This window comes from Acomys russatus, chromosome 20 (genome assembly GCF_903995435.1).
Source record: "Acomys russatus chromosome 20, mAcoRus1.1, whole genome shotgun sequence".
Classification (NCBI taxonomy): domain Eukaryota; kingdom Metazoa; phylum Chordata; class Mammalia; order Rodentia; family Muridae; genus Acomys; species Acomys russatus.
Window position 1 is genome coordinate 11,504,198 of NC_067156.1, and position 19,972 is coordinate 11,524,169.

The following is a 19,972-nucleotide window of genomic DNA, read 5'->3' on the forward strand; positions in this document are numbered from 1 at the left end:
GTCACTATGCCTATAAAAAAGGAGTTTGCAAACTAAATTCTAAAATAATTTAAAGCTTTTCCACTACAGAATACCCCCATCATGATATTAAAAGACAAATCTTTAAAAATCATAAGACAGTTGCAATTTACATATCAATTTTAAAAATATAAACTTGTATTCTCTATAAAGAAAGAATTGTACTTTCATGATGAACAGTGATATGGAATTATAAGCAAAATAAACCCTTTCCTCTTAAAAAAAAAAAAAAAAAAGAAAGAAAGAAAGAAAGAATTGCCTACACTCTCCAGGAAAATCACTTGGCCAGATACTTTGTAAAAGAAAGAATTCACTATCACGTAAGCACAGAATGTGAAAAAGAAATGTGAAATTCATATTTCAATGCTAGAAGAGCTGAACATTTTTCTTTTAAAAAGTGATTCTTTTTCTTGGTGTGGATGTCAAATGGTCCCTCCATACTCTGGAGCTGGCTGTTTTTTTTTTTTTTTTTCCCCCAACTGTTACATACTTAGCACACAGTCGGGCAATCATATTCAGAGATGGGCATTTCAGAGAAAATAAAATTTAACATTCATACAAAACCTTATACATGAATTTCTAAAGTAGTTTTGGTCAGACTTAAAAGAAACAAAAAACTAACCAAATGTCCCCCACAGTATGCTTGGTTAAACAAACTCAGCACACTCACGCTATGAAATCCTGCTAAACAAACCCAGCACACCCACGCTATGAAATCCCACCAAACAAACCCAGCACACCCACACTATGAAATCCCACATACTAAGAAATTCCAAGGCCTTCTTGAAATTTTCCCACAAGCTGGATTATTCTTAATGGCATAAGAAATAATCCAAACATTGCTTGCTCAATGATGCTTTTGCATAACATGACTAAACAATGAAGCATTAAAGATGGAGATCAGAGAAAGAGTTAGGAGCACAGACATAGAGGCAGCATAGGGGGTAAAATTTTCTGTATTTGGATTGATGCAGTAGTTATTAAATGTACACAAAAGAGAAAGTTACATATATCTGAAGTATTATAAACAACAAAATAAATAGAGCCTCAAAGAAAAGAGGCCTGGAGAGAGGGCTAGTGGTTAAGATACTTTTCTTCTTTTCCTGGGGACATGATTTCATCTCCTAGGAACTATGAGCGTGGTCCACAGCTGCCTGAAACTACATCTCCAGAAACCATTGCCCTCTTTGACCTTCTTGGGCACTTGAACACCTGTGGCACACACACACTCACACACAGATGCATACATAAATAAGTCTTGAAGGTCTCAAGAGCATAGGTGATCTTTTAAGAGGACAGTAGAGAAGTCACATGATGAACTTTCTTCTTAATTGATAATTAAAATTCAGAGATTGTACAACGCTTAATTTATTTAGGTTATTCTATAAGCCTTATTTTGTGCATATGAATATTTTATATATTTATATATGTGTAACACTTGCATGCCTGCTGCCCACAGGAGCAGAAAATGGCATCATATTCCTCAGGATTGAAATCACGTGTGGTTGCTGGGAATTGAGCCAGGGTCCCTTCAGGAAGGACTCTTTTAAACTTTGCATCTCTCCAACCCTGATGTCTTATTTATACAAAATTCTCTCTTCTTTCATAATCAACCTCAACTTGGCAAGGTAACCCCACTGAAGCTGTTATTCTAAGAGATCTATCAGTCAAGGAGGATTCAAGATGTAAAAGGTCAAGACACAGACAGGGAAGAAGTAGTTATCATGACAGTAAATTTATGTTTAAAACCCCTCCTATAAAAGTAATAAAAGAGTTCTCATAGGTCATAAAACATTCTACAATAACAAATGTTTACTTTAGAGGAAACGGATAAATATAGCAGTCTTTTAACTATTTTTCTATTACCCAATGTATTAACAGCATCCAGTGTGCTTTGAATCTGACAATGTAAGTTTGAAGTTGACAATTAATGCATCTTACAAAGCAATAAAACAGAATTGTAGTCACCCAAAGAGAAGAAGAGAGAATGAAATGATGAAAAGTAACAACATGAAAGAAAGTCCAATAAGCAAAATGAATTAAACAGTTTATGTTCAAGGAGTATATTAGTCATCTATGAGTGTATTCTGTGAGTAAATCATGCTTAATAAAAAGAATAAATATTTCTGCCAGTGTGATGTTTATTAGTGACTAAAAAACATAAACAATCCAACACATTGGAACTTGAAATTATTTTCCAAATACTAATAAAAGTAAAAACTCGTAAAACTACATCTATAAATACGCCTAAAAAAGAATTTCAGCAACAAGAAGAATTCACAGTGACAAGAGGCTAATTAACATACCAGAACATCATAATCACTCTAAACTTGTGGCAGATGAGAATATAGCATCAAATACATGAACTAAAGCTATAATGGAGTACCAAAATATGCTGCCTCACATGATAACATCGTGTGATTTTTTTTTTTTGTGGCTAGGGTGCATTTTGTGTGTGTGTGTGAGTCATGTGTGCTGATACATGTAAGCATATGTACGTAAATGCATACGCCTATGTGAAGGCTGGAGCAGGGAATCTTTCTCTGTCATTCTCAGCCTTATTGCCTTGAAACAGAACCTTGCTGAACAGGAAGCTCCATTGAGTTTGGCTTGGTTTGTCTGCCTTCCCAATGATGATGTTATAAACACACCCTTTCACATAGATTTGGGAGCTTCAAATAAAGGTCCTCATTTTTGCAGAAGCAGCTCTCTTACCTACTGAACCATTTCCACAGCCCCAATGCCACATGGTAGAATTTTATGGTCTCTTACCGATATTTAACTGAAGAGGTAGCAAAAGGCAATTAAAATTTAATTGCTTTAACAATGTCTTGGAATCTTTCAGAGAACAGCTTCATATTTAGTAGGTCAGGGCTGAGCATGAGATTATGAATTTTGAACAAGCATCTAAATAGCACCTATGTTGCTGTATAAAACTTAGTGTCTAGTGTCTATGATATGTAACCATAGAAATTTACTCAATAAGCAGAGAATGAATATTTTTCCAGTTATATATAAGGCTAACATAGAGGAAGATGTACATGCCTGGTGCACATGCAGGCCTAAAGAGAGCATCTGTGTCACAGATAGTTGTGAAGTACCACCTAGGTGTTGGGAATTGAGCCTTCATCCTCTTCAAGAGCAGCCAGTGATCTTAACTGCTGACCCACTACTTCAGTTCCGATTTAAGTACAGTGATAGTGGATGTGAGAAAATATACAAATCTTAGCGAACGGATGTTACCTAGTTGATAAGATTTGTACTGATTGTACTTATTTGCATATATTCATTTGACCCTAGCTTCATAGTGATTTTAACATGAGGTTAATTGGTCCTGCAACATCATGAATCAATTTAAATAAAGAAAACTCTTTGATGCTACCTTAAGCCAAAAGGAATTTTAAGTCAATGAAAGAAACTAGGAAGTGTGCTGCCTAATTTTATGTCAACCTGACAGAGATATGTTGGGGGATGGTCTGACGTATTTTGATATTAATTATTGTTTGTTGTCCCTGACCCACCTTCTGTTTAATAGAAAAGCCATCTCAACTGGGCAGGGCGAAAGAAATGGGTGGGGCTAAAAGAAAAAAGAATTCTGGGGGAAAAAAAGACCACCATGAGGAGAAAGGAGAGAGACCTGAAAGGAAGATAGGAAGGCCACCATGGATTAGATGGAGGAGAAACACATGGCGGGCATGGATGGAGAATCCAGCCCAGATGAAGAACATTAACAAGTATTTGGGATTATGGATGGGAACTACCTTGATAAAGGTTATTGGGAACAGATGGCATGCGATTGGGACAGGGATCCCATGCCTAAGGCCCTACTATAAAAAGTAGTTTAGAGGATTGATATCTGCCCTGCCCCAGGTTAACTAAGAATATTTTAAAATATAAGAGGTGTCTGTGTCTTGATTGATTGCTAGGTGGGCCTACAGATAATACATGTAATTTAAAAACAATAGAGATGGATCATTGTGGAAGATGGAACTTCAGTTGAGACAGTGTCCCCACCAGAATCATTTGTGGGAAAATATTTGTTTCTTTTTGGGGGTGGGGGGATGGAACGACTGATGACTGGTATATGAGGCTCAATTTTCTGTGGGCAATGCCACTCTTGGACCGGTGGTCCTGAGTTCTATAAGAAAGCGGGCTGAACAAGCAAGTAAGATGTACACTTCTCTGGCCTCTGCACCAGCTTCTGCCTTTCAATTCCTGCCCTGACTTTCTTGGTGATAGAATGTAAGCTGTAAGATGAAATAAACCTTTTCTTCCCCAAATTGCTTTTACCTTTGGTGTTTTAACCACAGAAACAGAAGCCCTGAGAAATACAGGAAGGCAGCAGAAGACATATTTACCTTAGAAATTAAGGAAATAAGATAAAAATCTCGATTGTTAAGAATCAAGAGATAATCTGTGCATTTAAAATATTGTTCTCTTAGTAAGAAATTAAATATAGGTTAAAATAGTAACATCTATGCTCATAATCATTGCATTGATTCATAAGGTGTGATCTCATTCAAAATAAGCAGTCACTTTTGTATATTGATGTCATTGTTGTTACAGCTTATTTTCATGAAATTTGATGGTATACATGAAATTTTAAAATAAAAATATACTACTTGTGGATACATAGATTAATACATTAAATATTCAAATTTCAATCAGCATAAACTAGGTGATAATATAGGCATAAGCAATTTAAATTCTGTGCTTTTTGAAAGCTTTTGAGCAGTGATATTTATTATAGTTTGGTTAATATTTTCTTTCTAGACACTACACATAGTATTTAGGGTGAATTCTTACTTATAGAGCTCTATATTTATTTGCTCTTGGAAAATGTCTTTTTCATCCTCTTCTTTCATAAGCTTAAGCTTTGATTTTGTACATTCACACTGATCCACAGAGTCCTTGAGCTCTTCGTGCACTGCTCGAAATAGTTCCGTTACCTAGAAATTAACAACATTTTTTGCCCATATATATGTAAATGATTATTGAAAAGAATTTCAATGTCACTCATAATTTAGGTTTAAAGCTATTAACATATATTTTCTTACCATTACTAATTGACTAAATGTGTAGCGTTCCATGTTTACTTTACCCTAATTGACATCAGTGCCACAGAAGCATAAAAACTATAGGTTTACATGCTCAAATTATAATCACCTTTTAACCCATAAAAGCAAGTTGATTTTTAATGTGTATATATGATTATATTACAAAAAATATGAAAACATGGAATAACAAAGAAAATAAAATCATTTGTATCCATTTTAATCAGAAATAACTATTGCTCTCTTCCCATGATAGTCCAAAATCATTTATTTTTATTAATTAATGAAGGCCATCGGCAGTTCCTTCCTGTCTCTATCTCTCCTTTCCGTTTTTATATCCACCTCTCTTGTCTGAATTATGTCACACAATGCTCACTGCTCTTCTTATTTCTAGACACATAAACACTGTGCACAACTTGATGGACACACGTGAGGAACACAGAAACGCCACCATAATGAAGTGATGGGCAAAGAAACTTTACAAGCTTAATTTTTTTTTCATATGCAGTGCTAAAGAGATGATATGCTGAGGTGGATGGTGAGGGCTTTCATGAGTACTGGTTAGCAAATTACTCTCCAGGAGAAAGCAGGACACTTGCACACCATGGGCTGGGTGGTACTTTCAGAGGGCAGAAGAGGCTCCCGGGAGTGCTGGAGCTACAGTTTCAGGCAGCTCCAAGCCTTGATAATCCAAAAGAGCAGCAAGTACTTTTAACCTCTAAACCATCTCTCAAACAAGTGTTGGAAATTAGAATTCTGCCTAAAAATGGGCAAGCTTGGATGTAGGCAGAGTCGACAGTCAAACTCTGCCAAGACAGGGTAAGCAAGTCCTCAATGGTTCCTGCTTCACAAATATGTCTGTCACATATACTGGACCAGAAGGCTGAAGATGATGCTTCAGCATTATAGAGTTTTGGGTGACCGTTCAGGCAGCAAACTGTCTCTGTCATTTTCTCATTTGGGAAGCTGCTAAACTGCACCCCCTATCTACTCAGGTAATTAATTTTATTCCTTCTCAAGTCTCTGATGGGGTTGAAGACCAGGTTGTACGAATATATTCCATGCTGGCTCTTAGTTATGACAAGTATATTTCAGGAATATTTTGACAAAAATCATATTCTTTTATCTTGTTGACAAGCTGAGTTACACACTTAGACCTCCTAATATCAAGCCATTTCTAGCCTCCTAAAAGGAATTATGCAAGGAGTGATTTATTATTTGTCTGTTATGCTAATGGTCTATTTGGCAAATATTTTGCATCATAGCTTTAGATATATGTATTCCATTAATATTTTTTTTCAAAAATTTCACAAGATCTGGTATTGAAAATATCAACTTGAGTTCATTTAAAGACAATTTCCTTTTCTATGGACTGGGAGTTTAAAAATAATACTGAAGTGACTAGTTGTTCATAGGCTGGGTCTCATTCACTAAATCCATGGTCCATTTAAGGTACAGTGCATTACTATCTTAGTAGGCTTCTTTTTGTGAATTTTTCCTCAGATCTTTGGGCAATGTCTCCATATTTTAACTTTCCGTAAGTTAAACCATGTTTTAGTTAGTATCCACTTCTTAAGTTAAATAAGATAGGCCTTTTATAGTTTATGCTTTGGGAGGTTTATTTTAGCCAACACACATGTAACATAAAAAGAACGATGCCAAAGTGTACAACTCATCAGTCTCAGGGTCATTTGCAATACAGGGCTTCCACCCTCCCCATGCGGCTGCACAGCCAGGCACGCCAGCAAGGTAGAGCTTGTTAAGTTTTAGGAGCTCAATAGAGAATGATTTTAGCAGTTCTAAAGTGTATGGGCTGTTCTCTGCCTGTCTGGGACAAATGTCTGAGAAGAGATAGGTGTGTGGGGGCTGAGCTGTGAGATGCTAGGGATCAGTTGGCTGTAGGCTTATTGCTACTTAAGGAAAGCAACGGGCATCCCTCATTTGAGCCCCAACATTACCCCATTTGCACTGTTGCCACCCCTTGTCTTCTGAGCTGGGATTTAATTCTTCCCATGAACATTGGTAATCTGGATCTTTCGTTTTCGACGTAAACATCTATAGCTAGGAATTGTTCTATGGCTATTATTTTCATGGCACTCTGAGTGTTATGGTAGTTTCTGTTTTGATCCCTGTTAGTTAATTCAGGTACACACTAAGCTTATGGCTCAAGGGTTCTTATCCCCTCATTTTGTGAATGAAGAAACCAAGGCACAAAGGTTTATAAAAATTATTCAAGATCTGATGACTTGTAGTAAGGATTTAAACACTCAGCACACGAACTCGCACTGCCGAGCCTGTGCTCTGAAAAGCTCGTCATCCTTTTTTCCTGAGGCTTTGCGTGCTTCTGCTTCCCCCTGAGGAGGCATTGGGTCCCTGCAGTGCTCATAACTCTACTTTTCATTTCTGAGTTTTGTCAGTTATGTTCATTTTATAAATGGAAGATGTGTTTTCTTGTTCAAAAGACCACTTTTCTTCTACTGTGTCACTGTAAGTTTTCTTACATTGGCTGTGTGATATATGTAACCCTCGCTAGCAGCGCCTCAACTGTATTATGGGGAATTACTTTTCCTGATTCTGTTCAGCCAGAGTACGGGTTCATCACGGTTCCCAGCTCCCTCTGCAGAAACCAAGAGGGACAGACTCACTTTAACTAATTACTAGGTATACAGCCAAGGAAACTTCATATGTATGTCAAAAGGAAAATATTGATGTGAAATGATTGTGTACGAAAAATGCAGTTTTATCAATTAATATTGGGGAAAACCCCTCAGATGCAATTGAGAGAGAACTCCAAATAGAAATTATATATAGATATAATGGTGGAATTCAGAACTAAAATAAGCTACATTTATATCTATAAAGAGTAGTTTAATTACATTAAAACAATGTGGTTGGTTAGAAGGATAGATTAGTGGTAGAGAGCAATTGCTGCTCCTGCAGAGAAGCCTGGCTTGGTCCCAGGTACCCACATCCAGTGGCTTAAAGCTGCTTTAACTCTAAGCAACTGACACCATCTTCCTGCCTCCACACAAACCTGAGTGCATATGCCACACCTACAGACTAGCAGTCACACACACATACCCAAAACTAAGCATAAAAGTTCAAACGTAAAACGTTACCTTAAAAAAGAAAATGCAGAAGTTGACATAGTCAAAGTATAATAGTAATGTGTAATTTAAAAATGTGACATTGTTTTAAAACATGATTTATATTTTCTCTTTTTTCTATGAATAGAGGACATTTATACTAGCTTCTTGATAAAAGAATGAGGAGAATAGCCCGGGTGATGAACACGGGAAAATTCAAAGATTTGTTTTATTTGCTTTATTTATTTACTAATATGAGGTAAATTTGTTAATTGTGGGAGAATTGCAAATAAGTTATTTTTCCATAGAATGATTCCACAGTGTGATTGGGGTCATTTAATCATTTGCAGTATCCTTACATTTGTAACTTTCATCAATGATTAAATTACTGATAGGTTGTACTTATTTTATCCCTCAGTTCAAACTAATGTTTAAAAACCACAAGGTTGTTTTGAGCCTGTACAATTTTAATGAGTCAATTGAATATTATTAATCACCCTAGGTATATAGATAAGTCTTGAAGATACTGTTTCAATGAATACCAATAAATTATTATTGAACAGGTTATTGGAGAAATAAACTACAGGTCAACGTTGCAAGATACAGTAAGTTCTTAGAGTTGAAATATTTTGGAATAAGCAAGAAGATACACCACATTCACTCACCTCAAACTTTTTATAATAACGTTCTTTCAGCGCATCTACCTCCTGCTTCCGTTTTTTCTCCAGCAGGGGGCGATGGTGAATCATGTAGTCTATGTCTTTCTGGATCTTGGCATTGGCTTCTTCCAGCTGCTTCTTCTCCTTCTCCAGATACTCCACCTGTTGGGTTGTGTCTTCAAGATGGAACTTCAGCTCTTCAATATCTTTGGAATAGTTCTCATATTCTGAAGATAAATTGATGAGAGCAACACAAAATTCAAAGCTAGCAGCAGACAATGTAGAAATGCTTGATTACATATAGGAACTACTTTAGTTTAGAAATTATTCATCTATGAATTGCAAGAAAGGTTATTTAAATATTAAATTCTAAAACATATTGCTTTCTTTATTTGTCACCAAAAGGACTAAAACACTATATTAATGAATAATCTTTAATATAAATCCAATTTATTACCATCAACAAATTGATCATTTTACACACAAACACCACACACACACACACACACACACACACACAGACACACACACAGACACACACACACACAGACACTTATGTAGTTGTGCTAAAATGAAAATAAAATAAAAGAGTAGAGTTATTCCAGAAATACATAAAATTAAAATGATAAAATGGGACTTATAAATGAATGGGTGACCATGATACCATGATTCTTACCTAGGGTACTCCAGTTATATATAAAAATACAAAAAGAAAATCAACAGAAAATTATTATAAAGTGTGCAATTGATTTACTAAACATAAAGAATTGAATAATTATTTATCTAAAATTGACATATAAGATGAATTTAGCCAGGCTTGGGGATATAGCTCAGTTCACTGAGTGCTTGACCACATCCACAATAAACCGAGTTAGATCCCCAGCACCAAGAGGCATGATGATTCCTGGCATCCCTGTAATCCTAGCACTAAATCTTGATCATCTTTAGTACAAATCAAATTTAATACCATCCACAAACAAACTAATACATGAGATCCTATTAATAAATGAATGAATGGATGGATGGATGGATGGATGGACGAATTGATGAATTAATACAAAGATGTTGAAAAATTACTTCAGAACAAAAATATAATGTGAAATAAGTAACAAGAATATAGAATAAATGTAGAATATGTATATAATAATCCTTACACAGAGCAAGGCCTATAGAAAGAAAATAACAATTAAAAAACTCTAAAGTTAAAAATTGAATAAAAATTACCAGTTTGGATAGAAATGTTTGAAATTTTAGACATGGGAAATTATTTATAATTACTTTATATATTTAAAATACACTTAGATAATTATAAGCAAATTAGATGACAGGGCATTCTTATTCCTTCCATTACAGCTTCCTAATGGTAAAGCCATCTTGCATTATTGAAATAAAACAAAATCAAATTTTTAATAATTAAAATAAATTTTCTCAAGAGGTTTGTTGACAAATACATTCAGGATTTTTTGTGTCTTTCTTTCCTGAGTTAGGTCCATATATTTTTTTCATATTTATACTGATTCCCTCTAACTTTGTTGTATAGTTTAAAGTGCTTTCTTATGACATTTGTGGACTCTGTTTCTGTGGAATCCCATAGACATCTGAATTACCCATGAAAATTTTATATGGAAGCATTTCTAGTCATTGAAATGCTAGTCTTTCTGTTAATGTCATTCTTCTTTTTCTATAAATGTCCATACTGAAGTAACACTCTCAGAAATGCATTCTGAATGTTTTCATTATCAATAATCAGAGCCACAGACTGGTTGTGGCGGTGCACACCTGTGTTCCCAGTGTGCAGGTGGATGAACTATGAAGATGGCCAACTCAGTACAACCTGGATTACACAGTAAGATTGTGTACTAAAAAGATAAGAAAGGGAAGATGAGTGAAGACACAATAAGGAGGAGGAGGACCAGGAGGAGGAGGAGAAGAAGAAAAAGAAGAAGAAGAAGAAGAGGAAGAAGAAGAAGAAGAAGAAGAAGAAGAAGAAGAAGAAGAAGAAGAAGAAGAAGAGGTTTTGCTTTATTCTCAGAGGTCCATGTGTACATTTTTTTATTTAAAATAAATTTATTTCTTACATAATATATCCTGAGTATGATTTTCCATCCTTCTTCTCCCAGTTCCTTCCCACCTCCCTTCCTATCCAAATCTATTGGAAAACAGACAGTTTCTACGGGTCAATAATAACATATAAATCAATAAGGTAAAAACAAAAAACCTATTACATTAGAGTTTGACAAGTCAAACAAACAAAGAAAAATCATAGACCCACTTTTTAGCACAATCAGGAATCCCATGAAAACACTAAACAGGAAACTGTAATGCGAAGGACCTGGTACAGACCTGTGCAGGCTCTGTGCATGCTGCCTCAGTCTCTGTGAGTTTATATGAGCTTTGACCATGTTGATTTGTAAGTCATTGTACATGGAGAAGTTAAGCTGGTGCCTACATAGAGCCCTGACCTCTGCGTTTCAGCATCTTTGGTACACAAATACACTCTGCATGCTGCCCAAAGACAACTGTAAATACCAAAGCAGTCTCAAATGGTTGATCTTCGATGTCATCCTGCCTGCAAGATATGTTAGAGCAATGGTGGTACAAAGCTTGTGGGAGTAATGAGCCAATATCTGATTTGACTTAAGGCTCCCTCTATGAGATGGAATCCATACTTAGTAATACTTGGGTGACCAACAACTAGAGACTAGATAGCCAAAGGACCTAAGGTAAAACCAAATATTACTGGTCTAAAAATAAATAGCAATAAAATGGCTCCTAATGACATTCTGCTATGCTTATAGTCATCATCAGAGAAGCTTCCTCCTGCAGCTGATGGGAACAAACACAGAGACCTACAGGCGGACATTAGGCAGAGAGTGAGAGAACATGGAACACTCAGCGTTAAAAGGGACATGTTCATCAAATTCCTCTCCCTCCAGGCTCAGGGAACCCGTGGAGGAAGAAGCAGGAAGAGAATAATATCCCGAGGGCTTAGAGGACACCAAAAAACCATGCGAACGAGTATAAACTTTAAATTTGATTCCTTTATACCATGTTCTTGATTAATCTTTCCACTGACTTTCCATACTCTTGCTTTCACACCTGTCTTTTTAACTGATGGTTTTACATCCTCTATCTTCTAAATCATATGTATTCCATTGTGGTGCTTTATCTCACGTTCGTACTCTCCATCCCTTGAGTGCCTCTCATTCCATTTCCCACTTCCTGGCTGTGCCTTGTGCTTCCATCCTTCAAGGGATACTTTGTTCTCACTGTGGAAAGCTGCCTCTAGTTTTTAAAGTGAGCAGAGCATGCCAGTTCTACGAAGTGTGTCATGTATTGTCAAATATGTTCATTGTAAGGTCCAAGGTTTCTTCCTCCTCCATTAGATAGCCACAGCGATGTAGTCGTGGTAAAGGCAGGCATGTGGAACACCAGGGGAGTCTGAGGCACTCATTCATTTGTGCCTGCGAATGCCCATTGTGTGTGATAAAATGTATGTGTCACTTTGTTTTATAGGCGAAGAAAACTGATAACCCAATATGTAGCCTATAGGATTATATAACACGCAATTTATGTTGGGAGGCATTTCTGGTTATCTTTTTTTTAACAGAAAAAAAAACCAGATAAAACCCAAAATTGTTAGATAGCACCAGATATCAGACAAGAAGAGCTGTCATTTCAGGTGAGTTGTGACCAGATAGGAAGGAAGTCATGGGGCCACTCTCCTCCATGACCTCTTCATGGCATACCATGTGAATGCTCGTTCACTGGCCCAGAAGGGAGTTAGACTCTAGAAAACATCTTTAGCACAAGCCATTGGGAACCAGATTTCTGGGTGAGGAAAAAAAATATGTTTAATAGCAGATAGGATGGTAGACTGGAGAAAGCCCTAAAAGAGATCTAGGAAAACAGCAGATGGGGTCACTTGTTTTTTTTTTAACTGTTTGTTCTGACAAACATCCTACGTACAGCTGTTAAAAAGACTGTGTTTTTAAATTTTACTACACAAGAAGCTTTAAGGTGGTAAAAGGAGAAAACGTGTCATTTTATACTTTATAAACAGGTTAATAACATTTAAGGATTGTGACCTATTTATATCCATACAAACCCAGCTGATCCCTGGAAATAACTTTTCAGAAGCCCTTTTCCACAAAGAAAGTTCTCAAGAAGTATATAGTAGTGACTTTAAATTGAATTGCATATGTAGCCCACTTAAATAAAATGAAACAAGTAAATAAACATTTGAAATTTAAGTAGACCTTTAATAGTATTAAAAGTTAATCCAGACCCTAAGTTATTACCCATCATAAGGATTTCTTACATTCATTAGTTAGTAGGATATATGCACACCTATATTAACTTTATTTTCACAACTCCTTAAATATAACTCCAGACAGACTTAAACTTAGGTATCTAAATGATGTTATAAATGGCTTATCAGGTAATCGGAGCAACAACATTCAAAAGATCAGCTCTCAACATCATCTTCTCTACCACTGCTAGTGAGAAATGACAACTAGGAAAACTGCAGCTGCTCTGTGGGTGTGAATATGAGGCAGCTCAGGAACATACCAGGATCTACAGTGTCCTAAGGTACCTGTCCTGACCCCGTCACTGTCTCCTCATATTTGCATACCATGTTTAGAAGTCAGTTATCAATACAGTAATGCGTTAGTGGAATGTTAATAATAATAATTAGGTTTAAGAAGAGAATTACACAAAGTACCATTTAAATTATATTTTCTTGCAACTCCTCAGAAGGTACATGTCTGCCTTGGAGACCATAGTTTTGGAAATTTTGGTGCTACAGTGAATAGTTTATTCATGTGTTCAGCATGACATATACTTTAAGTTAATGCCTGCTACCACAGAGCAATGACTAACGGCGCAGGTCCTTTCTCTTAAGAATTTCTTATTCAAGTGAGAAGTTGTTTGAGTATCATATTTTTTAAAAAACATTACTGCAAAGTCAATGCCTCCTTAACTCCAAATTTTACCTCACGAAGGGGTTAGAAGCTTCTAGCCTCTGGACTGGTCAGGAATGTTTTAATGATACAAGATTTAATTTAACGACACAGGAGACAGAGCAGCCAGCAGCCTGAGGTTGTGTAATATTCCACCTTTGCTCCTCCTCTGCCTGCTCTGTTGACCAGCTTCCCCTTTAAACGGCGAATGCCCAGGTCCCTCCTGAACACACGGTGAGGCTGCCTTCCTCTCAGGTGTTCCTTCCAAACTGAGTTTGTAGCTTACTTCTCAAAAGCAAATGTGTGACATCCCAACATTTTACCCCCGAATCTGAATTTCCTATGCCCCAAAACATGGTTAACGATACCAACTGGGCAGCAGTCTTATGAATTTTCTAATAACTCAAATACTACCACCACGGTAAGTAAATGCATGTCAAATGTTTGCCTGTCCCCAAGATATGTTGACGAGTGGGATTTTCAACGCACTTAAAGCATACATCAGGGTTTGTTCCCACGCCACCCACATGTGTCTCCGGATCCATCACAGTATATAATACCATATTTCACACGATCCGGGTTGTAAACTACACGTGACAGTAAGCCGTGTAGACAGAGCACGGGTCCGGCTTCTCTGCTGGAGAGCCGAGAAGCCTTTATTACCTTTCTGCACAGCCATTGGGAGTTCTTGGAGTTTCCAAATGGACCAGGAGTCGATCTTCATGCTAATTCTTTTCTTTCTCGATTTTTGTTGTCTCAGGGCTTGTTCGGCTTCGGCCCTGTCGGTTTCCAGACTTTTAACGAGGTGAATGGCCTCTGAGAGCAGCGACTCCATTTTCCTCTTCAGCTCCGGACACTTCTCATCTTAAAATAGGAACGTCATTCGTGCTCGTTAATCACTCAGGGCCCTGAGCTATGTGACAGGACGGGGGTCTTCCTCGAAGTAGTCCTTCAAATGTTTACGTGTTTAAGAGACCGTTAGGAAAGGTAAGCAATCTTTGAGAGGCCCTTTGTAATGCACAACAGAGCCGGGCATGATGGCACCGGCCTGTAATATCAGCACTTGGGAGGGGGATGCTGCTAGGTCCCAATTGGTTCAGGGGCAGTCTGGGCTGCAAAGAGGTTTGCCTTGAAGACAAACAAAAGGTATTTAAAATTATATAATCCAGTCATGAGAATACTATAAAGATGATGACATGTTCTTTGGATGCAGAATTTTCAGTGAACACATAAAAAAGCGAATGCAAAGCCTCAACCAGTAACTTTAAGAGAATCGCACCGGCTGCTTTATTTTTAAGTCTTGGCCATATTCCCTCCCAATCTTTCTGGACACACGGAGCAATTTAAATCAACATTGAAGATTACTCAGTTCCTGGAAAAGAAGACATAGATATTCTTCACCCTTATCAGATAATAACTTCTCCACTTAACCTTGGCGGAAATTTCTAAATTCTATTTATTCAGCCTTAATTAACTCTTGTTAATGAGAGATGCTTCTGATCCCTGGTTCATAGGTCTGGAATAATATGGCTTACTGTTAACATAGTATTACCAGAGATATTCATTCATCTGCTTGTGAAAAGAATGTGTACAAGGCTTATTATTTTCTCCAACAACAATAATATTCTTTCCTCTAGAGAAAACAAGGTAAGGAAGACAGGCAAGAGGCCTGTTCTGCTCATATTTGTAGCTACAAATGCTGACTTTTGCCAACAGGTGACATGACAAGAATACATAAGTATAGTGTCAAGAAAGAAAAGGAAACCACAGAGCGGAGGTGGGACGTAAGACAGTGAAACAGTATAAAAGAGGGAAGCAGTGGATACATCTCTCTTTTTTTTTTCTTTCGAGTAATAATGACAGTGATTTTCTTGCTACATAGCAGTATATAATAAATGGTGGCACAGTGCTTACAAAGGCAAGACAGATTGTTGCATATTCGCTCCTATCCTAGAGACCTTGTGGAAGACATTGACATGTACCCTTAAAAGAACTAATTTTCATGGGTGAAAATAACTTTCTGCAGCCCCAGCTTTATCTTGGTCTCTTTGAACCCGCTGCTTGCTTTCATCCTGCGTGTGGTTTTAAGGAAATATTCACGGAACATTAAAGATTTGTGAGTGACTCTATGATCAATCTCCCTAAGAAGTCAAAGGCTGAAATACACAAAGATACTCTTGCCACTGACAACCATGGCACTTTAGTTCACCGATTCGCATGTGTTTTCCCAAAGCTGTTCATTCTGTTTTTACAGATTACCTTTTGCTCACTCTTTAATGGCATGCAAATGAATATTATATGTGTAAGTGACTTGTGGTGCCTTTGATCTGTTGTCATGTACATCTCTGTAATTGTCCCCCTCCAAATCAACTCACTTAGTGTATGTGTAAACAACAGTTTTCACTTTTTAACACAAATGCTTTTAACAAGCCACTATGTTCCTGGCAACATGTATGCCTTAGTTTCACATCTGCATATTTCTGATGAATGTTAGTCTAGGTACTTTTACTCTGACTGTGGCCATCAATGGCTTAATCTTTTTTTCTTCCCCATATGTGATGTATAAACATTGAAGTTTTCATCTTCTCCATAGGCATTAATACAGAAAATGGATAATTAAATAAAATTAACCACCCAAACTGAGCCTCAGAGTGAATGATGCTTTGAAAACAAAACAAAACATTCTTCCTTTTAATGAAAAGTCCTGAGTTCATTAGTTTTCCTCCAGTGAAAGCATTTGTGAATTTTTGTGACAGGCAAAGATGAGAAATTTAGCATAAACTCAAGCATATATTCAGATATGTTGAAATAAGATTAATAATATTAAGCCAATACTTAAAATGTGCAACTCTTGTATTAGGTTGTGGTAAATTGTGATCATATGGAACCAATTGACCATAGCTATTTATATTTCAATTTGAGTTAAGACTAAACTTTAGATTTACCTTCTTCAGTCTTAGTGACCACATGATAACTAAGACAGTAGCTCTCTGTGCATAATGGCTGCCACACTGGAGAGACAGACAGACAGCACCTTGGTCACATAGAAAGTTTAATCAGTGATTTTCAGTTGCAATTTGCTCCTTGAGCTCTGGGCAGGTGTCACTATATACCCACAACTCAGGCCAGTGTCTGGAACAGAAGTCATTAATAATAATCAACACTACCTGAAGGCATGCTTCCCAGAATGGGATAGAGGGCTCTTTCCATATTCGATATCCAGAAAACTTGTAAAAAAAATACTAACTGTAGATATTAGAAATATGTTAAATAAAAGGTCGGAGACCTGTAAGCAATTGTACATCTCTGAGTATGAAAAGCAAACTTACCCCTTCCTTTTTCTGGGTGGACTACTTTCTCTGGAGCAGAGACACCCAAATCTCCTTTTTCACCTTTTGTAGTGGAAGTCCTACACATACACATACATAACAAGAGAGACAATATCAATTTGTAAAAGACATTGAAATTAGGTAAACAAAATTTGGGAAAGCCTTTGTGTGGAATGTTAAATGTCATTTACATGGTAACCCTACTCAATAGTCGAATAAAAATAACACAATTGTCCTATCTAGTATTAGTTATACTAGAATTAATAAAAACTTTTAAAACAAATCTTGAATGTCTTGAACTTTCTTGAGAGGACATTAAAACTATTTTTATTTAGAAATTTTTATTCCCTGGAAAGTTTGCAAGGTGCAGCTTAATTTATAAAGTGTGTGTGTGTGTGTGTGTGTGTGTGTGTGTGTGTGTGTGTGTGTGCGCGCGTGCGCGTGCCCTGAATGTATTTGTGGGTGCTTGCCTAGCAAACATCAACATTAGATCCCTGGAGCTGAGGTTCACTGATGTGATCTGCCTAGTGTAGGTGCTGGGAGCTGAGCTAGGGTCCTTTGTAAGAGCAGAATACACTGTAAACTACTGAGACATCTTGCCAGTACCAAGAGATGTTGGCTTGACAATCAATTGGATGAGAAAAACTTTGTTTTGAGACTAGTGAGATCTGGGTAGTCAATATAAGCTACAAAGGGTGAAGCTAACAACTTCACTCTTAAAGTTAGCACAAGATTTTTGGAAAAGTAGCCAGAAAAAAAGTTCTTTCCTTTCCAAAGCAATCTTTCTGGGGTTTGATGAATACAATATTTCTTTTGGGGGGATTCAGCAGGTTTTATTTATATATTTTAGCCTTATATATGTAGTAATAATTATAACAACAATATAATATATTAGAAACTATAATACAATATTTCTTACTATCAGTATTTCTCTAGTCTAATGCTTGGATGCTAAACCAAGTCTTCCTGCATTTAAAAAATTTTATATTTTCACTGATAAAAAAATTTAACATAAATCAGCATCAGTGGAAAGATTGGTATTTTTTAAGCTTTTACTAATTCATTCATTTTTATTGAAGAGTCATTAAAATTAACAAAAGCTTTATGCATGCCAAATATCATTAGAGCTCATAAAAATGACTCATGTTCAGTTATTATCTTTAAAGACCATATGTAATAGCACCCTGCAGTAATACTTCAGCTTTTATAAAATTCACCATCAAGCTTCACATCTTGTTCTGGTGCATATCATTCCTATACATTTTAATATCATTAATATTTGCAATAGCTGCATATCCTTACATTTCAATATTTATTACAAAAGTCTGGTTTTTCCTAAGTTATATCCATCGTCTCCTTTTATTTTTGGTCTTTTAAATTTCAGAACACTTTATTGAAAATTACAGTTTTGTGCTTAGCTTTTTAAAATAGCACCAAAAATGATAATTGTCCCCAAATCAATGATTGAGTAACGCTTTAATCTTCATTGCATGTTGTGGCATGTTACCACACAGAATTAGCTATAGTTTTGAGGGGTTTTGTTGTTGTTTGTTGAGGGGTTTGTTTGTTTGTTTGAGTGCCCTCTGTACAGTCCTGGTTATCCTGAAACTCTCTATGTAGGTCAGCCTGGCTTCCACCACACAGAGATCTGCCTGCCTGCTTCTGCCTCTGAGTAAGAAGATTCCAAGTATACACCACCACACCAGGCTAACTGTAGTCCCGTGTGTTGTCTTCTGAAGTTTTGTTCTAATTCTAATTAATCTTTCTACTGAACCTTTAAAATCAACTTACATAAAGTTAACTATTTTATTAAGCAGTCTCTTTTCTCTCTTATTCTAGTCTTTATCAATATCTAAGCTGATATTTTGTCTATGTATACAGCTATGATAAAGAGTCCATATAAAATATTTATTTGAAGGTAATCATTTGTGCCCAGCCTCTACAAGATATATAATATACCTGTATATAATATATAAATATGTATATATGTGTATGATGTTTATCCATATTCTATTATAATTAGAACTTCATTTCTTTTTATGGTATAATAATATTTCGTTGCATACATGAGCCACAGCGTTTTAATTAACTGTTTTTGCACCTCTTAGCTACTGGGAAGACTAGTACTTTGAACATTTGTGTTTAAGGTTTCACTTGAACACATCTTTTAAAACATCTGCGAACATAAATTTTAGAGGGAAAATGGCTTTTAGGATCTTGCAGGGTTAGATTTCTTTGTTGATTTGTCTTGTCTTGTTTTTGATGGAAGGCCTTATGAAGTAGCTTACGCTTGGTACCAGCTGACTGCCATTTAGCTTCTGCTGATACGGGAGTTAGCTTAGAGGGTGTGACGACTCTATTTGGCTAAAGGGTTTATATTTTAATTAAAAAATTTTTATACAATGTATTTTGATCATGGTTTTTCCTTCCCTCAATTCCTCTCAGATTCTCTCCCTACTTTCTTACCATCAAATTTTACCTTCATTCTCTTTCTCTTTTTAAACACACACACACACATACACACACACATACACACACACTCACACACACGCACACATACACATACACACACACACCACACACACACACTCACACACACACACATACACACACACACATACACACACACACCACACACACACACACACACCACACACACACACACACAGAGAGAGAGAGAGAGAGAGAGAGAGAGAGAGAGAGAGAGAGAGAGAGAGAGAGAGAGAGAGAGAGAGAATCAAAACAAAGAACCTATAAGAAAAAAAGGCCAAAATGAAACAAAGGCACACAAAAATGAACCGAAACAAACAAAACAAGCAAGCAAGCAAGCAGACAAACAAACACACAAACAAAACCCATGAG

At 36.5% G+C, this 19,972-nt stretch overlaps 1 protein-coding gene across 1 annotated transcript in view; it reads right to left on the reverse strand.

The window, feature by feature from the left end:
- Positions 1-19,972, reverse strand: part of Ccdc178 (coiled-coil domain containing 178) — a 293,005-nt gene that overhangs the window by 257,117 nt on the left and 15,916 nt on the right. The window contains exons 6-9 of the mRNA XM_051163972.1: positions 17,111-17,190; positions 14,445-14,645; positions 8,824-9,044; positions 4,825-4,967 (exon numbers count right to left, since the gene is read on the reverse strand). Of these exons, the coding sequence (XP_051019929.1) occupies positions 4,825-4,967; positions 8,824-9,044; positions 14,445-14,645; positions 17,111-17,190 (645 nt within the window). The remainder of the gene's footprint in view (positions 1-4,824; positions 4,968-8,823; positions 9,045-14,444; positions 14,646-17,110; positions 17,191-19,972) is intronic.